Genomic DNA, 23,674 nt, shown 5'->3' with positions numbered 1-23,674 from the left:
CGAGGCTGCATTCTGTGTAAGTCCTGCTTAGGCATTAGAACCTAACAGGATTTATTGAATTATATACTCCAAGGGGCAGAGGAATGCACATTCTTCCCCCATCCCTGTCCTTTCTCAGAGGTAGCAATAGAATTAGGTATTTTGGCTGCTAGCAAAATCAGGATTATAATACAGTTAAACACCCACAGGAATTTGAAGGCAGAGATTGAACCCAAGGTAGTTTGCACACAAGTTTTGTGAGAGTCAAATCATCTGGCTATTAAGCAAAATAAAGTGGTCAGTCTGAGTCACAAACTGAAAAAGATGTCAAGCTAGGAAAGACCCTCCATCAGCCGATATCATCCCAATCAGTTTCTTAGAACAGCTCTTTCAATGTATCTGTAACCAGATTTGCTCCTCCATAAACATTGTATTGAGAAAGTCGGCAGACTGTCTGATTATGAAAGCAGCCATTGCATTAGGCATAGCTTTGATGAGACATTCAATGCTGCTAACACAAGGGAAGTAGCTCTGCTGTGGTTCTAGAAGCAATGCATGATGAAAAACAGCAAGTTCTCCTTTGGGTTTAAGTGAGATTTTTGGGTGTGTGCCTTCCTGGCTAGAAGTATTCTTAGTTATACAGTTAGTCTGAGAGTTTACCGTGTTTTCCCGAAAATAAGGCCCTGTCTTATATATTTGAACCCCGAAATAAGCACTTGGCCTTATTTTCAGGGTGGTCTTATTATTCTGGGGCGCATGGAGCAAGATGGTGCTCCTCTTGCAGTCTTACCTGATTTCCAGCTCTGCATTTAAATATTTTCAGGGAGGACTTATTTTTAGGGGGAAGATTATATTAGCGCATGCGCTCCGAAGCCCGATTGGGCTTATTATCAGGGGGTGTCTTATTTTCGGGAAAACAGGGTAGAGAAAAGGCTTCAGTGAGTGAGAGAGTCAGTGACTAAATAAATACAGTAAACAAATAAAGTTTACAAAACATGATCAAATACTATTGTATAGACCAGGGGTCTGCAACCTTAAATACTCAAAGAGCCATTTGGATCCATTTCCCACAGAAAAAGAAAACACTGGGAGCCACAAAACCTGGGTGGGCATGGCCAACTTGATGTTACTCACTTCCAACAGTCACATGACCCTCCCCCCCACCAGCCATGCCTACCCTGCCAGTCATTAGGGCAGAGAACCAGTTGTTAAAAAACACTAGGAACCACACAATCCTTTTGACATCTCTCTCTCTCCCCTCCTTCCCTCCCTCTCCCTCTCTCTGTATCTTTCTGTTTCTGCCCTGGCCGCTTCTCCATCCCCTGCCATCGCCCTTACCTTCTCAGGCCAGGCGAGGAGTGACTGGGAGGGAAGGGTGAAGGGCGGGACCAGCCAATGGTTGGATCACCTGACAGGGAGCCACAGCAGAGGGCCCAAAGAGCTGCATGTGGCTCCAGAGCCGCAGGTTGCTGACCCCTGGTATAGACTTTGATCCAACATTGGCTGTTGGCCATTGAGCATTTATAAAACCAGAGTTCCTGGGATATGATCTAATTCTAGCTGCCAACAAATATGGAAGTTCATTCATGAACATATACTTATATTACTATATTTCTGGTTTAAACATTCAAATGCCTATACTGCCTGAGTTTAACAATTTTTCACTGAGACCTTGTGTCTCACTGCAATCTGACCCTAAACCTTCATTTGCAGAGTTCCCAGAACTGGCTTTATACATGATACCTCAGGTCATCTCTCAATGGAGACTCTTCCAGGGATTTATGAGAGTCACCAGAAGTTCTAAGTGCCTCCAAGAGGGGAGTTCACCACAGCAAATGTGGAAATGAGTGGGACCCATACTAAGCTGGGTGACTGTTGCCCAGGTTTCAATATCCTATTCAGGCTGACGAGGATATGTATACAGTCCCATAGATAGAACTTGTATTACTTGTTTTTTAAAAGTGTATCATTTCATCCTTCCCCATATTTGATCTTGTCTAAGAGAGCAGACTATGGAGAAATAGTAATCAGTACCAATAGAATAAATCAAATATTTATTTCAGTCCTTGTTCCTTGTATCAATCCATTTTTATTTTTTAAAAATAAATTTATAAATTTTATTTACAGTTTATAAAAAACTCAAGGTGGTGAACATAGCTAGTACACTTTCCCCGTCCTATTTTTCCCAGAAGAGTCCTGTGAGATAAGAAAGAGTGATTGGCCCAAAATCACCACCTGACTTTCATCTCTAAGGGAGAACTAGAACTCACACTTCTGTTTTTAGCCTGGTATCTTAACCACTGGATCAAACAGGCTCTAATGTTTGGAAACCAAGAAAGTAGCTACCTAATAATTCAAAACAAATAAGGTTGTATCATTGCAAACCTCAGAACTTTCTCAGAGCATAATATGTTGTTCCATATTAATCCTGGTTAACTGTGATTATCAATCCTGAAATCACTTTGAAATTAAATTAAGGGGGAGGGAAGAAACCAGCCATAGGCTATAATGGAAAAGTATCATAATATTTGCAGCCACCTTATTTTTAAATATTCCATTTTTGGTTTTTGATAGAAAGAAGATATCTAGGAAAGTGCTCCCTTTACGGGACAGTAACCCTGCCAAGCATCAGAGTATATTAGACTATTTCACTGAAGTAGATAAAGATAGATGATAGCTAGATAGCTAGAGATAGATAGATGATAGATAGATAGATAGATAGATAGATAGATAGATAGATAGATAGATAGATAGATAGAGATGATAGATGAGATGATAGGTGATAGATAGCTGATAGAGATGATAGATGATTGATAGCTAGATAGATAGCTAGATAGATAGCTAGATAGATAGCTAGATAGATAGATAGAGATGATAGATGAGATGATAGGTGATAGATAACTGATAGACATGATAGATAGATAGATAGATAGATAGATAGATAGATAGATAGATAGATAGATAGATAGATAGATAGTCAGGTGATAGGGATAGGTGATAGATATATGTGATAGGTGATAGAGATATAGAGATATAGATAGATAGATAGATTTATAATTATATATTATGATTTTGATTTATTACTTTGTTGCTTGAATATATACTGAGAGTTTATGCACCAGAGACAAATTTATTGTGTGTCTAATTGCACATGGCCAATAAAGAATATTCTATTCCAGGGGTGTCAAACTTGATTTCATTGAGGGCCATATTAGGGTTGTGTTTTACCTTGGGGGGGGAGGGGTAGAGTGGGCATGGCCAGGGTGGGCATGACTAACTCACCATCACTTGTGTCGGAGGTGCCTGTGGAGGCCCGAGTTCTCTGCCAGCGAAAACGGGCTCCTGAGCTCCGTTTTCACTGGCAGAACCACCCCAGACCAGTCCTTCACTGTTTCCAGGGCAGCTTTGCAGGCCAGATCTAAGCACCCTGTGGGCCGGATCCGGCCTCCAGGCCTTGAGTTTGACTGTTCTGTTCTGTTCTGTTCTGTTCTGTTCTGTTCTGTTCTGTTCTGTTCAACATTTACCTTATATCTTATCTAAGGCTGAGATAGCAGGGCTAAAGAAAGGATTGTGAAGCAATATCCAAATAGCCTACCAAATTGTGCTGGACTACTACAGATAAGTTTTTATTCTTAGTTTTAAAAAATGTATCATAAGTAAACTCTTACTTCCCCACTTACTTTCTTTTCTATGATGCTGCACTTGGCACAACATTAAAAAGTGACAACTTGCTTGTCTTTGATATTGTTGGCATCATATCCTTGTGTTTTCTATGTGCTCACAAAAGGTAGTCAAAACTATATGGCACGTTTTGGCTTTTCTGGTATAAATCCATTCTTTGCTTGCAGGAATAGTTTAATACACAGCTGTGATTTCCTGGAAATTTTTTTGTGTTAGTTCGTAGATCCATCTTACATGTTGAGATACAATACTACAAAGATAGGAAGCCACAGTGAAAGAAAGAAGTTGACACAGAGAAAGTGGCATTCAGACGCCTTCTGAATCCCTCCTCAATTCTTAAAAACACTTTGGGTTACTGTCCATAAGAGTTAATAAAGCACTTATTCTTAGGAGAATTAAATCTACTCCAAACAATCACAGTTAAGATTAATTCTCAGTTGTTTTGTTGGGAATGGTAATTTTCCATTAGGTCTAACAAAAGTAAAGATACATAGCAGGCCATATTAAATAAATTAAGAGCTGAAAAAACATTGATTTTTAAATTTATTGACCGTCCAACCCTAGACAATGTGGAAAGCTCATCATTTTGAAATAGAACTTTCTAGGGAACACTAAACACTCAATATCCTCCTTCTTCCTTAGAATTCTTTGGTCCATCTATTCCAGGAATTGTGACTTGTTTTCCAGAATTAGTTCTTCCAGATAAGGATGGAGATGTGGTATTCTACGTGTAACATTTTGAAATGTCCTGTTTCATGGACAGAGCATGTCCAAAACACTGCAATTCTATTCTATTCTAGAAGTTTAACTTCTAAAAATCTTCAGAGTAACCTCAGAATAACGAGATCAGCATATTCCAGAATAAACAAAAGATGTTCTGGTTTTCCCTGAAACGTTCCAATTCAGGAATGAATCTTACAAGTAATACAAATAATCTTAAAACAATTTTAATCTCTTAAATAATTTGAGAGAAATAAAATAATTAATCAGCTAGTAGCTGCTCATGTCCAAGAACATTCTCCATCCATGGAAATGAAGTTGCAATGTTTATATTGCCTATAAAAAACTCAGAAGAAGAAGAATTAAAGCTGCTGAGTCCTTATAGCAATTCAAATTGCTATTGATTTCAACACAGCTATATGGTGTGATATTCAGAGTGATCTCTGCTGTGACTGAACTCTGATTCTGTGGGGTAATTCAATCCCAGATTCATTGAACTAAAGTTTCTTCTCAAAGATTTGCAGATCCTATAATCCCAACCATGCCTATGGATACTTGTGCATATTCTCTAAGTATTCATCCATTCATCAAATGGATATAATGTAAAGGCAGAGAAAACTATAATCTAAATCAAGGAAGAGGTAGCAATAATACAATTATTTGAAGCCAAGAACTAAGTAGGGCAAAGATGGAAGACAAACTTATGTTGGCATGGAAAAGATAAGGTCGTGCATAAAACTAAGAATGGAAAATTGTATGATTACTTAATGAATAAATAAGGAAGAGGTTTGCAGGCAGTTCAAGGAGAAGTCAAGGCCTTGGCACTTCAAGTACCAAAGAAGAAATGAGAAATCACTCAAGCAAATTTGTTAATCTAAAACAAACTAACCTTTATCAGCAATAGTGTCTGCAAAATAAATATTTACAAGGAAATTCACTAGTTTCTCTTCATCCACATGAATGTGAGCATAGTAAGGGTCAGTTATGGTGAACCATATTGATGTACACATGCAACCAAGGAACGCCGATCTCTGGTCATTTTAAACACAACTTAAAAAATATCTTCTAGATATGTTGATGAAAATTCTCAGTCATCCAGGTAGAGTAGTCTGGAAGTTGATTCATGACAACTGGACTTCTTTTCTTGTTGATTCAAAACATTTTGCTGCATATCCAAGTAGCTTCTTCAGTCTTATTGACACTGAAGAAGCTACTTAGATAAGCAGCAAAATGTTTTGAACCAACAGGAAAAGAAATCCAGTTGCCATGAATCAACTTCCAAATATCTTATAGATAGTTCTGCTTAATTCTGTAAGTGTATTTATCCTTTGCTATTCAGCATATTGTTGTCAATATGTGTAACATGTTTTAAACAGGTTGTTGAGTGAAATGCAGGAGACCACTTCAATAAAAGCTAACAATGGAAAACTAACTTTAAATGCATTGAAATGAAAACAGACACCCTGCTTCTTGAAACAGGACTTCACTATACATCAATTCCTATGATTTCACTCTTAAAGCTGTTGTTAAAGAACAGGGAAGAATGATGTCTGAGACTTTATCCTCCTTTTCTATATTTGACAAACCACTGAGATTTGCAGTGTAGGAGTATTTTTATTTATGAACATTCTCCATTTATTGGACAGAGGCCTCTTAAAAATATACATATTTAAATTCAGCAGGGATAAAGAAATTCTTTCCTTTTCAACTTTGCACCTACTTTTAACATCCTTGAGAGGTCCTAGGTGTTCTCTGAGCTTGGATGTTTTCTTACAGACATTTCATTATTCAAACTAGATTTCATCATCAGTGCTGATAATGTTACCTAGTTTGGATTAATGAAACATCTTCAAGAAAACAACCAAGCTCAGAGAGCACTGAGGACACCTAATTTCAACCCTGAACTACAAATATTCTCCTTTATTGGTATAGCATTCTTGTTTTTTTCACTCTGTCTAGTTCTTCCAGGGGTGCTATGGATTATATTCAAGTATGTGTTTCCAATAATATAATTATTATACCCTCCATACCCATTTCTTACCAGGATCCAGGAACATCTAAGTATGCATCTTTTTAGTCAGCTGAATAAATAACCATATTACAGGACATACATTGGAAAACCACACATTTTTCATATTTTAAAGAGTTTTCAACTTAACTTCTTTAAAAATCCTTTTCTAGTGTTGTTCTGTGAAGAGTACAGCTCTGTGGGTTGCCTTGAGGGACTATCTGATCAAACTTTGACTCTTGGCAAAAGATTTGAATAGCTGGCCATGCTGTTCTTTGAGAAATAACCATTAGACTACTTTTCCTGAATTTTTTTTTGAATCACTAGAAATACTTGGCAGTTCGCAAAAATGCATCAAGATTTTCTTGTTGCTATTGTACTTGATTAATAATTTCCCAGCTGTACTATTATATTTTGGGTTGGGCCACTTTCGAGGACAACATGGAAATATCTGCTGATCTGGTTGCAACTTGTGTCTTGCTTAATATGAACTAATTATCAGTATAATAAATATTTCTCACATTGTACAGTTGTAATGAAAATATATCTTCTCTTTCAACCCTTTTTTCTCAGTTGATAGTAGAGTTAGCCAGACTGGGGATAACGATAAAAATTGTAGAACATTCAGAAATAAGCTTCCGGCTAGAGTGAAATTGTACTTTATTTAGTTAAATAGCAAGAATAAAGAGAACAGAGGTGCTTGTTGCATATGTTTGTCCTGGACTGGGAAGGACTGAAGAGACATTTAAACCACATTATATGGGATGAAATTCCAGCCCTCATCCCTTCAGTCTGGACAGTGTGTTCAAGAATATAACAAATTGCCATTGAAATGTATTCTTCAGGTTGCTACTATAAATGTAATGAATGTTTTAAGTCCTTGTTTTCTAGTTCTTAACTTTAATGTAAAAGCAAAATCAACGTAAATTACAAGAATGTTAATATATCAGAGAAATACTGGTGTTGCTGTTAAGGATACTCTCCATCCAATAATTAAGTTCATCACAATTAATTCAGCACTGGTTTATAACACAAGATTTTAAATCCTCACATTATCTCATATGGAATTGATCTTTTCCACTTGTTTTTCAGAATAATTCCTGCAAGAGTCATAGCAACGACCGCAAGGACAGCAGCAGCAACAATGTAAGGTACATGGGAATTAGAAGTTGTCAAATTTTCCTGGGCTTCTGGCTTTGCTTCTGAAAAAAAAAATCAGAAGAAAATGATGGTATATCATCTACTTGAACTGTGATAAAAAAATATCCTAGAAATTAGTGGTCAATTAATCATAAGCCAATATGCTTATAACTGGACTGAAAATTATTTATCAGGAACAGGAATGTCAAACTCAAGGCCTGGGGGCCGGATTCTGCCCGTAGGGTGTTTAGATCTGGCCCATGGGGCCACCCTGGAAACAGCAAAGGACCAGCCTGCAGTGCCTCTGCTAGCAAAAATGGAACTCGAAAAGGAACTTGGGAGTCTGTTTTTTTTTTTTTTTTAATTTGATTTATATGCCGCCCTTCTCCGGAGACTCAGGGCGGCTTACAGTGCGTTAAGCAATAGCCTTCATCCTTTTGTATATTTATACAAAGTCAGCTTATTGCCCCCACAAACTGGGTCCTCATTTAACCTACCTTAGAAAGGATGGAAGGCTGAGTCAACCTTGAGCCTTGGAGAGATTCGAACCAGCAGTAAATTGCAGGCAGCTGTGTTAATAACAGGGTGCTTTAAACCACTGTAGTACCAAGGCTCTTTCACTGGCAGAGCACTCAGGTCCCCAGAACTGTAGTTATAGTCAGTAATTACAAATTATTTCTTGCTTCCTAGCAATTCTCCCAGTTTTTCATGCTACTTGCTCTATCATCGTGAAAGAACTGAGTGGCACTGATTATTTTTAGAACCATGAAAGAAGTTTTCAGTTTACCAAAGTTTCTATTCTGAGCACCATCCTTCACAAGTTCGATGGGCCCAATAATGACATCTATGTTTTCCTGATAGGAGCCTGTATCTCTCTTGGATCGGAGCAGACAGCCTCGATTACATCTTGAGTAATAGTCATAGGAGCTGCAAACCACCACTTTACACTGCAGGTAAACTGATGGGTGCCTGTCCATGAAGGCAAAGGCTTGGAAGGAAAAGCGAAGAATGTTTCTATATGGGGAGTAGTGAGTCTGATAAGTAGAGTCTTTAATACACCTGCATGAAAACAAAATAAAGGAAGATTTATTGGCATTAATTAGCATGCCAGTTATTATATTCTAATTTATACAATTTATTTTCTATAATTTTCACATTAAAATAACCCACATGCAATGAATGTGCTGTGTATGGAACTAAAAAAAAAAATAGCATCCTGTACAGTGGTGGGTTGCCCCCAGTTCGAACTGATTCACAAGAACTGGTAGTAAAACCGGCGGGAGGCCCCGCCCACCACCCTGGATGTCATCATCAGTGATCTGTGCATGCGCAGAAGCGATCCCGTTGTGAACTGGTAGTAAAGGTAAGTAGAGCCCACCCCTGATCCTGTAAAATATTGATACATCTGATTGAATCCATCTAATGTCAGTCCCCAACTAATGAACTTTCTCTGAGAAAGTCTTAAAAACATCTGAATATGAAAAATAGGACTTTATTTGATTTCCAGCACTGACATCTATGACAAGGGAAGTCAAAACAAGCAAGACTATTATTGTGATTTTGATGCATTACAAAAGGGTCTCGATCATTTTCTTGCCTCTTTTGACATCCCCTTTCCTGGATGCCATTCATCCCGATAAATACCTCCAATATTTCAGACGGAGTATGGTATTGATTTATCACATTTGAATTGTTAATATTTAGAAATGCTGAACATGTTTTGGCAACACAAAAACAAGGAAACCATCACTATAATTGCAAATGTCATCTAATTAAATGAATTTGTATTCATTTCAGACCAGATAAAGGAGATGACTATCATCAAACTACATAAATCAACTTATGAAAATCATTATTTACAATATCTTTTAGTCGCTGCTATCCTCAATGACATTCGCAAGTAATACAGAATTTCAGGGAAAATCAAGACAATTAATATTTTTCTAGGGAAAGAAAACCAGCTTTGAGTAATTGAGACATTGTACAGAGGGACCAAAGTTTTCACTTATTAATTATTGCTATGCACAAAATTTAAATCACAGTCCTGTTTATTATGTTATAATCTTGTTTCATGTATTTTATTAATCTTCTTAGGCTGCTTTTTATCCCATTTGCTAAGCTAAGTGGAAAAACTAGCCAAGCTTGACTGATCTCAGAAAACTAAGCAAGATTTGGCCTGCTGGTATTGTTCAGAGAAAACTACATGGATAGGTCAATAGGTTCACCAAGAATCAAGCTCCACTCATAATTCAAATTTACCCTATATGATTTAGAGTCTTTGGTCTCATCAGACCACAAGAATATCATAACCATGGTTAGGTTGCATATAAAAATTATGCTCTGGTTTGCCAACCTGAAGACATAAATGAAAGCTCTGATTAAATGCCACTGCTTCTGGCTATTGTTTAGCACATGATCTTTTACTGTTCTTTCAATTTTAAAACTTTGTTTTCTCAAGAAAAATAAAAGATTCATATCAACTTGATCTTTATAATGTCAATTCAAAATAGACATAATGCCAGGTCAGAACAAGTAAACCTTAACTTTGATGCAAAAGACTATCCAAACTACTTGCCAAATGATTTGTCAATACACATATATTCTGATTCAGAATTATTTACCAGGAACAAGGAACACTGCAGAGCCTTGGTTTCAGAAATGAATAAAAGTTTCATGTGCAACCCATGTCACTGGAATGTCTTCTGATTTTAATCTCAAGGAAATAAATATATTGCTGTAATTAAATTCTTTAAGGTCAAAATCCACAGATGGCCCTTTGGCAGCATGCTACAGACTGTACTCCAAGATGTAGTGGCTGAAGAAAGCCAGAATTGTGTTTGACTTGATTTAATGGACACAGAAGGTTGATGTAAATAAGTGCCTTAAAGAATTTTCCTTCTGTGGCATTAAAAATGACAGTCTGATAACAATATGTGATGATCTACAAGAAAAAAAATATATAATTCAAGAGTCATCTGTTATTTTGAGGATCTTGGGTTGCATATTCCTGGTTTAAATATAACTACTTTAAAAACAGTTAACTGGTTAAATTAGACAAAAGGAAAGCAAAAGCATAGAGAGAATGAGAGAGAGAGGTAAACAAATGAGAATCTTTGCTATCTGGATCTCTTTAGCAAAAGGCCCAGAACTTTCTAGAGTACTGGAACTCAGGATTCCTGGATAATTAGCATGTGTATTCCCAATGGAAGGGCCTTTGGTTTAAGCTTTAAGCCTTTGCCTGTTGTATGTATAACAGTTAGCAGAACAGAGATGGAAAGTAGAACGGTGAGCTACATCATGAAGGAAGTAAGCTGGTAGGAATGGTATTACTAACACTTTTGTGGCTTACCACATTCAAACCCATAGCAAAAGTGAATCCTCTGCAGAAAATTTAACACAAATCAGGGACAAACCACTATTCTCCTATATGGGGTGAGGGAGAATTTCTAAGGTCAGAATGATCCTGAGATTTCAAATGTATTACAAATAGTTTCCTGTTAGATATGGTCTACTATAACAGTGCAATCTTTCTAGAACTTTTGGCCCAGAATAATGTTATGCAGAATTACGTTACACGCAAACCTCAAAACTCCTAGAATTATGTTACATGCAAACTCCAAAAGAGAGGGAGAGAATCCTATTGACATGAAGACACAATTGCAATGGGATTGTGAATATTGTTTCTGGTCTGATCTACCTAGTGGGATTGGCCATATTTTAACTACCAAATAACTATACCGCATAGATGTTTCGAAAACTAAAAGCAATCAAAATTAATGTATTCCCACATTTTCCCACAAAACCAAATAGCCTGAAAAAAGATGAAGTCCTTACCCATTCTTGATAATATCATAAGTTAGTTTTGTAAAATCATCGTAATTGGGTGATGCTGTACAAGTATCCAAAAACAGCTGCAGGTTGGAATCGGAACTATAGAGATAAGCTTGCAAATATAACCTTTGACTTAATACGACATAATAAGGTGTATCATTCACTGGTTTCCAGAAGGATGAGTCATAAAATGTAAGATTCACACTATATTGGCCATATTGAGTTTCATTAATCTCTTTGGTTTGCTGAGCGATATACATTGTCTCTATCCAGGTGTGTTGAAGCATCTTGCAGTTGACATGCACAAGAAGATCTGGTATCCTTCTTATGAAGTGTTGTGAAGGGGCAATTACTGAGATCTCATTTGAATATGTAATAGTATCGGCATCAACCTATTTGAAACATGAAACAATTGATATAAGATCCTTTTTATCTGGTCAATCATGTTACAGATGTTATAAAAATATTGACTGTGCCAATAGATGTTGACCAGAAGGCATTCCCATATTCAAAACGTCCATGAAAAACTGAGCTACACTGAGAGTACAGCTAAGAAAATAGAGAAATGATTGGCTACAGAGGAGAAAATGGGTCCTATCAATCATTGTGCTTTGAGCTCCTGCTATTTGTCACAAACACATTTCAATTTGGAGCATTGTCCTAAATAAATCCCTGAATGATTGAATGCCTCCTACTTCTGCTTGAAGGAAAAAATGAAAGAATTAATGAATGAGTGTGTTATGCAGCAAAAACGTTCTAAGAAGTCTCCATACATCTCTTCTGGTCCGACAGCCATTATATGGTATGTTGAATATAACAGAATATGGTGTGATCCTCGGTCTGCAGTTTGGATCTATCAAGCTGGCACTCCATGGATTATAACCTTGAGAGTTCAGATAACTTCTACTAATTGCAGCTTCCATATAGGTCGGCTGACAAACAAGAGCTGCCAAGGAGAAAAAAGAAATCTTATTGCTGCACTGAAATACATACAGTATGGCAATAATTTATTATTATGCTTACTTTATGAATCTAACGCCATTTCAGCACAAAATAACAAAATGTTGCCTGCCAAATAATTTTACATATTCTGCAGCTTAATAACTTTTGCTTTAAATTGAAAGCATGCCAGAAAGATGCTTTCCAGTCAACCATAAAAAAACAGCCTCTGGATCTTGCCCCACATACACCACCCATATCTACATCAGGATATTGAACTAATTGGGTATAGTTTTGCTTGACTTCTTTTATATGTAACTCCATTCTTAAAGGTCTCTCAAAAACTGAAGGGGAATTATATGCCCAAAATGCTTATTCTCTGAAGCACATAAACGGAAATCTCAAAATAATCAATAACTAACACTATGTTGATTAATTGGAATTTGAATTCTTTTTCATGGCTTTATTATCACAGTACAGCAAAAGACCTGAAAAACTTTGCTAAGAATCAGCTTCTGAATTTTGGCTTGAAGTTAGCTGTTAGATTACATGAAAATCACATAATAGCCACTCTAGAATATAAATTTTAGTTGTATGGAACTACACAGTTCCTTATTTCAAGGATATTCATATTTTGTTCAACTGTCTAGTCTGTAGGTACCATTGAGCATGCTTATAGGTATCTGGTTCAAAACTATTCTACCTTACAAACCCTCTATCAGGGTATACCAAAAGGAAGAATTAAAAACTGTCTCATTATGCCAAGTTTGAATAAGATGCAAAGAATTCTCGTGAAATTCTAAATAATACTCAAAAGGTCAGTAAATGAAAAGTGAATGACAACATTATACTTACTTGTGTTTTGATCTGCAGAGAAGCTGTAATAGTTTGCAAGGAAGCCTCTTCTTGTGACACTACTATCACTATGGAATTTAATTGTCATCATATTGGAACTTGATGTAAAAGTGGAATAGTAGCCATAACAAATTTTCCCAAGCAGTGAGGCAGTATGGAGAGGTCCATCATAGATTTCAACATAATCACAAGCACATCTGAATCTATCACATTCTTCTAGCCTGGAAAGCAAGACAGGAGTATAGTGTTTACATAGATACTGTTCAATTTGTAATTCATACATTTATTCCAATACTCCAAGAGATAAGCTTTATTTTGTGTGTGTTAGGTAATAAAATTCTCTCTGAGATTAGTCTCAGTAAAAGGAGACATAATTTGGAACTTCCCAATTCATATAAGGTAGCAGTTTTCAATTCTCTTCAACTGGTGAAATTGATTATTCAGCAATGCTGCTGGCGGTGATAAGGATGACAATTTATAACAAACAATAATTTGGATAAAAATGTTAATGTACTTGGCACATAACTTGAATATATAACACTGACATATTAGTCCAATAACATGGAACTGGATAGACTTTTTCTGAGAAAATATTTTGGAATGGGTAAAACTCCAGAAATTCTTTCCTCTTCCAGAAAATCATATTAACTATTTCATGAAGTTCTCCCTGCTACTTTAAAAGAACAAAAAAGATACTGAGGAATAGGGATTAACAGGACCTTTTACAACTTGAGAAATCAAAGACTGCATGTTGATTTAAGCATTCCTCCTCTTACCACATCCTTTCTCAATACTTTTTGTCAGGTGACTTTGTATAGTGCAGTAGATAGAAATTATTGAAATTATTTTCATATATTAATTATTTTTAGAGACTGAAACAAAAATTGATTGGTCCATTTAAACATTTCAAACATTGGATCAAACTTTAGATGAGTTCCTTTCCATGTGTGGAGCCTGGACCTATTTTTCTGTCCTTAAAAAGAGCTAAAGTTCTACGATGGCTTAACTAATTACTTCTAGCCAAATCCATTGCCTCAAGTTTACAATCCGATTGCATTTTGAAAAATGCGCTCTGTAATTTGAACTCATCTTGATCTATTTAATAAACCAGTCTTGGTATTGTGATGCATGCATTAAAAACAGCTTTAACTTACAAAAAATTCTGAAATGTAAGTCTTATTTGGTAGTTGTTTTTAACTTGTATTTCCCATACACAGTCCATATTGTTTGGATAGTCAGAAGGATAATATGGACTTTTAAATGATCCTGATGGGTATCCAAGAAAACCACCACAAGATGCTCCTGACACAGTTACTAAAAAGAAATCAAAGAAAAACACACTAGTATCATACAGTGCTAGGATTAAGAGAACCATATTATAAGAAAGATATCAATCTTTGAATTTTTCTTAAACTTAGTATCTTGGTGCCTTCCAGCTTTATGTTCTGAAGGAACCACAATGTCTAAAGCCCATAGTCACTTGTTTTGTGAAATGGGGAGATATATAAACTAGACAAACTAATAACAGTGAATTAATCTGAGGTGAGACAGAACTGGAATCCTACTCTATAAATTCTTAGGATTAAGGATAATTTTATCAATAATGCTTTCTAAACAGTTCTTATTAAAAACTAACAATTACGTGGGTTTTGTTATTCCTATTCATCTGCTAAGAAAAAACGAGCAAATATTTATGATCCAAAATCAGTTTCTACTTATAGAAAGAGAAATGGAAGTCTGACTTTCCCCCATTTATTTATTTTTCTTAACATATGTCTTAAAGCTAAAAAAGCTATAAAAGAAACTGAATTACTCAGTTTTAATCACTACTGCATTGGAAGTCAATATTTGTTTTACCAGTGCTATTTCTCTTCCTAAACTAACACTGTGAAGCTTTCTAAATATCTAATGACATACAGAAGGTTGATTCTCTAAATGAAGTTGAAATATGGTAATAGAAACAATTATAATGTAATTAGATGTGATTTATTTTTTCTACTGTGTCACTTTTGTAATAAATCAACTGGGAAGAAAAAAGAGGGCATGAATTAACAACACAAATCTTATATAAAACAGATCACTCAATGTCTATAAGATCACTTGGACTGTGATTCTGAAAATAAGCACCACAGAACTTAGTGTGGTTTATATATGGGACTGAATTGTTTATAATTTATTTTATAAGTTAGGTTATAAAAGATAAAAAATAAACGCAGGTAGTCCTCGAAATAGAACAGTTCATTTAGTGACCATTCAAAGTTACAACAGCATGGAAAAAAGTGGCTTATGACCATTATTCACATTTACGACTATTCCAACATTCCCATGATCACATGATCAAAATTTAGATGCCTGGCAACTGATTCATATTTATGATGGTTACAATGGCCTGGGGTCAGGTAATCACCTTTTGTGACCTTCTGACGAGCCAAGTCAATGGGGAAGTCAGATCATTTAACAACCATATTACTAATTTAACATTTGCAGTGATTCACTTAATAACTGGAACAAGAGTTGTAAGGTAATGGAACAAAACTCACTTAACTGTGTCACTTAGCAACATAAATTTTAGATTCAATTGTGGTTGTAAGTTAAGGACTGCTTGCATACCTAATAGCAGCAAAATAAATTATGTGTAACTAAAGTCAGAAACCATAATTTCATTAGATAATAATACAAAGGATTTAGAGACTAAATATTGAATTTATTCATGGTTTGAGAGCTCTCTTCAATTTTATATCTACAATAATTCTGTATGATAGGGAAGACTGCAAGACAATGAATGTCCCAAAGTACACTTACTTTGAGTATTTTGATCAAAGGAGTACTTAATAATTCCAGGAAACAGCCAAATATATTTGTTTATACCAAGTACACTTCCTCAAAGACAGCATTCCACATGTATTTATTTCAAAAAGGTTATATGCTGCTCTGCCCAGTTTACAACTCTACTATACATAAACAGGATTAAAATAGCAAAAATGTCAATCTACTAATGAAAGCATAAAAGAAATGCTAATAGTAATCAATAATACTCATAAAAGAGGAAGAATCAAAATTTATATGCCTCTATCTAAAAAGGCCTATGGAAATATTCAAGTTTTTATCATTTTATTAAGTCTCAATAGCTTTGAGAAAGACAATCCATTGAGAGAAAGTCATCCCAGAGATATCCAAGTTTGAAGGCATAAATATCTTTAAATATGACAACCAGGACTGTGAATTGCAACTGAAAGTTGCCTGGTAACAAAGGCAGCTCTCAAAATAGTGTTTTATGGCCAAAGTTAGATGTGTCCATAACTACATGAATCCGAGCCTCTGGATTTTGGACTAGCTATAGCTTCCAAGTAGCTCACAAGAGTCAAACATAAAACACATTGCAATAGTTCATATGACAGGTGAATAAGGTATCAATGATTCTGAGAAGTGCCTTCTGATGCAGGACCTTCTGCACCAGGTGAAGTGGAGAAAGCTCCTCTTGACTGAGCTGCTACTTGCTTTCTCAACAGGAGCTATGAATCCAGAAGGCTCTCTAAATTATAAGCCAATTAGTAAGCAAAAGTGGGAGGACAAAACATGGCCTAGAACAGGCCAAACTCCCGGTTTAGTAAAAGGGGAAACTCCCGGGCCGGCGGGCTGGATGCGTCACGTGCTGGCCATGCCCACACCCGGTTTAGTGAAAGGGGAAAATGCGTCATGTATCTTTGAACTGTTTGAGGAGCACTTCATGAATCAAAGCTTCCCTCAGGTTCCACTGCCAGAAGCACTGAATCACATATTACGAAATGCTCAGTGCAATCACCTCATGGGCCTCCCCACATTAACTGACTACATGGGTGTAATCCTTTGATAAGATTGCCTCTTAAGAAAAGCTGCAGTGCTGGGAGCAACTCCATTTTAGCAGCAATTCTTGTAGAAGTATCACCTGTGCATTCACAGTCCTTGTCATACATCTGTTGAAGGACTTCAAAGAGATTCTTCTGAGACTTCTGCAAAATTTAGTGCTTCAATATCTTAAGGAGTATATTCAGAAGGAACTTTTAATTACTTTTCAAAGAAAGCTTTGTAAATGGTTTTGCACAGCCATAATAACTAAGGAGAAGAGTCTAATGCTGCGAAAGACTGAGGGTAAAAGAAGGAGGGGATGACAGAGAATGAGGTGGCTGGATGGAGTCACTGAAGCAGTAGGTGTGAGCTTAAATGGACTCCACAGAATGGGAAAGGACAGGAAGGCCTGGAGCAGGGGTGAAAGCCAAAATTTTTCCCTACTAGTTCTGTGGGCGTGGCTTGGTGGGCGTGGCAGGGGAAGGATACTGCAAAATCTCCATTCCCACCCCCCTCTGGGGCCCAGCCAGAGTGGTATTTGCTGGTTCTTTGAACTACTCAAAATTTCTGCTACTGGTGGTTCTCCGGGACCTGTTAGAACCTGCTGGATTTCACCCCTGGCCTGGAGGAACATTGTCCATGGGGTCGCGATGGGTCGGACATGACTTCGCAAATAACAACCTACAACAACAGTAACTAAGCAGCTAGACTAAAATATTCAGTTTATCTGAAGGCATCAGTTTGGAGAAAACTGCATAGGCAATCCTCATTTAACAACTGAATCAGACTGGCAATTCCACTGCTAAGCAAAGCAGACACTAAATGGGAAATCATATGACCCTGCCTCTATTTTCTGGCTGTAAAGAGACAAGATTATGCAGTTTCACATCTGCTTTTCTTTATCTCCTAACCACTCTTCCATCTTTGCAACACACTAGTGTCGGCTTACTGTCTTGTAGATATTGAGAACAATGCAATTTGTGAAAGCAATAACAGCACTCTCTATCACATGGCAAAAATAACCCCAAAATGTCTCCCTTTGAACATAATTGCTCAACACGGGTACTGTGGCCTACCACTTAGAGGTGGAGAACAGATGAAAACTGAAGAGAAAATGCTAAAATAAGATAGTCACATTCAAAACCTTGCAAGTTCCATTCCTACTCACATGTGTGATGTTATCCTGCCCTTTTTTGGAATCTCAGTTTTCTTTCCATTCACCAACAAAGTTAAGTTAAGCATCCAGTTACCAGAAAATGCCCATACCTGAAATAAATCCTTCTTTGAAGGGAAGGAAATCTTTCAGGAGACTGGAGGACAGATTTCAGTACTATTATAGCCAGAAATCAAAAGTGAAGTGTTCTTTCCTAATAAATATTCTCTTTTACGACCTAAAATATCATAAAGATGTTTGTCATGCTACAAGTTTTCTTTCAGATAGCAGTGAACTCTTTTTTTTTTTTTTACAAAAATACATGCTAAAGAAGAACATACAGAAGCAGACATAATTGCTATATATCTGCATTTGCTTGGAGAGCTAAAAAAAATAAACAGCTAAATGGGACAAATTTTGACAAATGGGAAGTACATTTGACAAATGGGAAGTATATTTATCTTCAATTTATTTCTTTTGCATTAGTGAAAATTGTCAATTCTGTCACATACACTTCAGTCAAAAGGATTAGAGTCCATTAGTACAGGAAGAACTGTTTTATCAAAATGCCTCTCTCTTCCTTAAAAAAAAAAGTGGTAAAATGTTATCAATAAGGTTGGGGCTTATGAGTGTGAGGTAAAAAAAAGCAAATATAAATTACCTATGAGGAAATCCATTGAATAAGTGGACAAAGGAATTAATTGTCAAGAGAGTAGATTTTGTAATTCAAGTGTGTTATTAAAAATGTCACGTTAAACATCTAAAAAAAGATGGATTATAATTCTTTCTTCCTCAACCAAGAATATGACTTGTACACAAACCTCATGTACAAGTTCAATGATATTTATGGCATTCTATAATAGTGAATATTTTTGGAGGAAAATGGTTATAAATGGGTATTATTATAGAAAGCATAACAATCTTTTCAAAAGCATCCCTCTAATTTTTTTGTGTTTATTGCTTTGGTTTCTGTCTAATTAGCTTTACAAGAAGATTGGTCCTTACAACCAGTAGTCCCTCTGGACCGGCGGTGAAATGGTCCCGGTTCAGATCAGATCTGGCGATCTGGTAGCGATCGTGGTGGGTGGTTCGGCGATCCGGAGCGATGGCGAAGTGAAGTTCTGCCAAGCCGCCCGGGTGTTGTTACAACCAGGAAGTAATATGTTTTTTACCTTGTTTTGCGCATGTGCAGAAGGTTTTGCACATGTGCAGAAGGTCTGCGCACACATGTGATGCATGCATGTGCAAGCAAAGCGAGCAAGCGCAAGCGGCACATGCACTTTCAAACTGATAAGGAAGGTAAGTAGATTTCACCCCTGCTCTGGACAAGAAAACAATAATTTATGATACTCAGAGTTATAGCCCAACAATCTTCTTAAAATTTTGAAGTAGCTGGAAATATTGTACATGTATGAACGACAAAGAATACTTAATGCTATGGAGACATAGAGAAGGATTAGTGTTAAGATACAGAGCTGGCTCTGGGGCATTGAGGTCCTTTCCAAAAGATTGTATACTAGACTTTTTCCTGCTTATAATCTATAGATGTCATTCCATTGGCAGATGCATTTGCACTGGGGATTAAATATTATACAGGCAGTGCAGTTCTCCACTTACAACCACAGTCAAGCCCAAACTTTCTGTTGCTGAGACTTTTGTTAATTGAGTTTTGCCTCATTTTAAGATATTCCTTGCCACACTTGTTGAGTGAATCACTGCAATTATTAAGTTAGTAACATTGTTTTTAAGTGAAACTGGCTTCCCCATTGACTTGGTTTGTCCTGGAGATCACATGACCCTAAGTCACTGCAACTGTCATCAATAGGAGTCAGTTACCAATATAATAATTTTGACCATGGGGATGCTTCAAGGGTTGTAAGTGTGCAAAAAGGTAATGACTTTTTTTCAGCGCTGGTGTGACTTGGAATGGTCACAAAATGAATGATTGTAAGTCAAGGACTATCTGTAGTCCCCAAAGGGTGGGTTGGGGAGACTTATTATAGAGTTATTGGATACTATGGTAAACCATTGGCATTTCAACAAGTTCCTTATCCAGAGAGGATCTGTATCTATGGTGCACCACAAATAGGGATATCACTCCTATCCTCCTTGACTGCTTACCAAATGTTTCAGTCACAGCACAGCCTTTAAAGCTGATAATTAACAGGATAGCCCATCCAATAGGCTTGTCCACACAGACAGTAACAAAGACTGCCAAGTTTATAGCTAAAGTCATTCAGTTAAGAGCTTCCTATCTAGATCAGATTTGGGGTCAACTGTCAAGGGATGATCTTATCTGACTATTTCACTGAATATTTTTTTAATATGTCAATATGCTGCACTCTTTAATCATATTTTGCTTAATACATCATTAGAGTAATCAATAAACTCAACTAAGCTAGTGAAGGGCAGATTATGTTAACTGACTTGCCATAGGAAAGCGGAAGTGGATCCTCCCCCCCTTATTGTCCTATTTCCAATGTATGCTGTTCATGAAAATACATTTAAGTGAGTCTTCATTACCTGGCCAACGCGGTGTAGTCCACCCTGAAAGAGAAAAGTTTATGATCTTTTAAATATGTGCCAAGTAAATAATTTGCTGCTGAAACAATATACTGTGACATCTATTCCTGGAACTCAATGGTATGTCTGTGTGGCATTGCTAGTAAAATAAAAAGCAAGAAAGTTTTTAAAAAAGTACTTGATTTTACTGCTATGCTTACAAAAGTTGCTAGCCTGTAACAAATAAATATATGTATATTGTAATTGACTGTCTATGGTCATGCATCTAAATCTTGAAAGTTGAGTTTAAAAAATACCAGTATAATAAAAAAAGATGACCACAGCATCGTTATTTAAAACATTTAGCATTAGACAGACTAATAAATTTATTAATAAATAAATAAACTAGGAAATGTTAGTAGTCTCACGACCATGGTTTGTTGCAAGAGTTGTAGGTCTTATTATATTATATTTATCTTATTTTGCTTGATACCTAATTAAACAATAAACTCAACTAAGCTAGTGAAGGGCAAATTATGTTAACTAACATGCCATAGGAAAGTGGAAGTGGATTCTCCCCTCTTTATTGTCCTATTTCCAATGTATGCTGTTCATGAAAATACATTTAAGTCAGTCTTCATTACCTGGCCAATGCTGTGTAGTCCACACTGAAAGAGAAAAGTTTATGATCTTTTAAATATGTGCCAAGTAAATGATTTGCTGCTGAAACAATATACTGTGACATCTATTCCGGGAACTCAATGGTATGTCAATGTGGCATTGCTAGTAAAATAGGTCTTGTTATATTATATTTATCTTATTTTGCTTGATACCTCATTAAATGGTAAACAATAAACTCAACTAAGCTAGTGAAGGGTAGATTATGTTAACTGACATGCCATAGAAAAGTGGAAGTGGATCCTCCCCTCCTTATTGTCCTATTTCCAATTTATGCTGTACATGAAAATACATTTTAAGTCAGTCTTCATTACCTGTCCAACGTGGTGTAGTGTGTCTCACTGAAAAAGAAAAGTTTATGATTGTTTTATTTATTTAATATGTAGCAAAGAATGAATTGTTGTTGAAACAATATATCTATTTCTAGGTCTCATCGGTAAGTCTATAAGGCATTGCTAGCAAAATAAAAAACAACATTTTCGTTTTTAAAAAAGTACTTCACTTTGCTGCTATGCTTACTGTATAAAAGTTACTAGCCTGTAACAAATGAATATAAGTGTATTATAAATGATTGTCAGTGGTTTGCAGGAGCCTGGTTTAGCTCAGCAGACTAAAAGCATAGTGATTAACACCAGCTGTCTGCAATTACTGTAAGTTCGAATCTCACCAGGCTCAAGGTTGACTCAGCCTTCCATCCTTTCTAAGGTAGGTGAAATGAGGACCCAGTTTGTGGGGGCAATAAGCTGACTTTGTATAAATATACAAAAGTATGAAGGCTATTGCTTAACGCATTGTAAGCCGCCCTGAGTCTCCGGAGAAGGGTGGCATATAAATCAAATTTAAAAAAAAAATAGTCAAGTTTAAAAAAATACCAGCATCATTATTTTAAATATTTAGCACGAAAAACATTAATAAATTAAATTAGAAAATGTTAGCAATCTGTGGGACAATATGAGAGGGCCTCCTCAGGGTGCCATCAGCCAAACAGTGTAGGCTGGTGACCCCCAGGGGGAGGGCCTTCTCTGTGGGGGCACCTACCCTCTGGAATCAACTGCCTCCAGAGATAAGGAGAATCCAAGACCTCAGTGCCTTCCGCCGTGCCCTTAAAACCTTTCTTTTCCAGCAAGCCGGGCTGGCCTAATTTTTAAGTGTTTTTAAGTGTTTTATTTATTGTTTTTAATTAACAGGGCCAAATTTATATATGTATATATGTATATTTTTAACTGTATTTTAATATTTGTACTTGATGTTTTACTTGGCTGTTCACCGCCCTGAGTCCTCAGGGAGAAGGGCGGTATACAAATTCAAAATAAAATAAAAATAAAATAAAAATATTACAAGATTCTACTTCCAAAATCTGCAGGAATAACCCTGTTTTAACCACATTTCTAAAAACAAGAGAGTAGAAACCCCAGAACGAATGAAATGGTGTCTGTTTAAAGAATATCAACCAAGGAAAATCTACATTTATTCTGAATATGCTGTTTAAGGACATGTCTGTTCATGTGTACAGGAGGCATAAAAATGAATATAACTCAGAAAGCATTTGATTGTTTTTGCTGAAACAAAACTCTTCCTTTGCTCACCTGTCTTTGATTTCTACTTGTTCCATGACATGCATGATTCACTGGGTTGTTTCTTAGATTTCCTGGCTCAAGGGTACAAAGGTTTATAAATTCTGAATGGGGGATCCACCAGGTCTTGTTGGTCCAAAATTGGAAATTGCAATGTGGACGTAGGTTAGAATAGAATACAATAACAGAGTTGGAAGGGACTTTGGAGGTCTTCTCATCCAATCTCCTGCTCAGGCAGAAAACGAGGGGTGGGTTTCAAAACCTGTTGCTACCGGTTTGCTCGTGGGCATGCACACAATGCTTCTGTGCATGCGCAGAAGCGTCCAGGTGGATGGGTGGAGCTTGCCGCCGCCGCTACCGGTTCGCCCAATCCGGGCCAAAACAGTAGCAACTCACCACTGCAGGAAACCCTATACCAGGGTGGGTTCTACTTACCTTTACTAGTTGGTTTGCAGCGGGGCCGCATGTGCGCAAGAGCAAAGTGAGCACACGCATGCGTGCTTCTGCGCATACGCAGAAGTGTTTTGATGACATCGGGGTCAGTGGGCGGAGCTTCTCGCCAGTTTTACTACCGGTTCTATAGAACTGGTGCGGACCAGGAGCAACCCACCACTGCCCTATACCATTTCTGACTTTGTCCAATGTCTTCTTAAAAACTGCCACTGTTGGAACATTCAAAACTTCTTGAGGCCAGTTGTTCCACTGATTAATTGTTCTAAGTGTCAAGAAATGTCTCCTTAGTTCTAGGTTGCTTCTCTCCTTGATTAGTTTCCCCCCATTGCTTCTTGT

At 36.8% G+C, this 23,674-nt stretch overlaps 1 protein-coding gene across 1 annotated transcript; it reads right to left on the bottom strand.

Moving 5' to 3' along the window:
• Nucleotides 1-7,435: 7,435 nt before the first annotated feature.
• Nucleotides 7,436-23,351, bottom strand: LOC139318708 (scavenger receptor cysteine-rich domain-containing protein DMBT1-like). The gene is made up of 7 exons (XM_070946290.1): nt 23,321-23,351; nt 14,308-14,467; nt 13,154-13,374; nt 12,548-12,642; nt 11,363-11,751; nt 8,316-8,587; nt 7,436-7,590 (listed from the first exon to the last, which is right to left on the bottom strand). Exons 1-7 carry the CDS (start codon nt 23,349-23,351, stop codon nt 7,436-7,438), a joined length of 1,323 nt encoding a protein of 440 aa, XP_070802391.1.
• Between the last annotated feature and the right edge of the window lie 323 nt (nt 23,352-23,674).

Source organism: Pituophis catenifer, unplaced genomic scaffold (genome assembly GCF_029215685.1).
Source record: "Pituophis catenifer annectens isolate HBS135680 unplaced genomic scaffold, rPitCat1.0.hap2 SCAF_6, whole genome shotgun sequence".
Lineage (NCBI taxonomy): Eukaryota > Metazoa > Chordata > Lepidosauria > Squamata > Colubridae > Pituophis > Pituophis catenifer.
Note: the sequence above shows the minus strand (reverse complement) of the source record. Positions and strands in the feature narration are given on the sequence as shown.

Excerpts from the sequence above, each read along its gene's own strand:
- LOC139318708 (XM_070946290.1), bottom strand. The coding sequence starts at position 23,351 with ATGCGGCCCCGCTGCAAACCAACTAGTAAAG. Across the intron at positions 12,643-13,153 it reads CTCTGCAGATCAAAACACAA|TTTTTGAGAGACCTTTAAGA; the intron begins GTAAGTATAATG and ends ATTCCCCTTCAG. Across the intron at positions 8,588-11,362 it reads TATGATATTATCAAGAATGG|GTGTATTAAAGACTCTACTT; the intron begins GTAAGGACTTCA and ends GTTTTCATGCAG.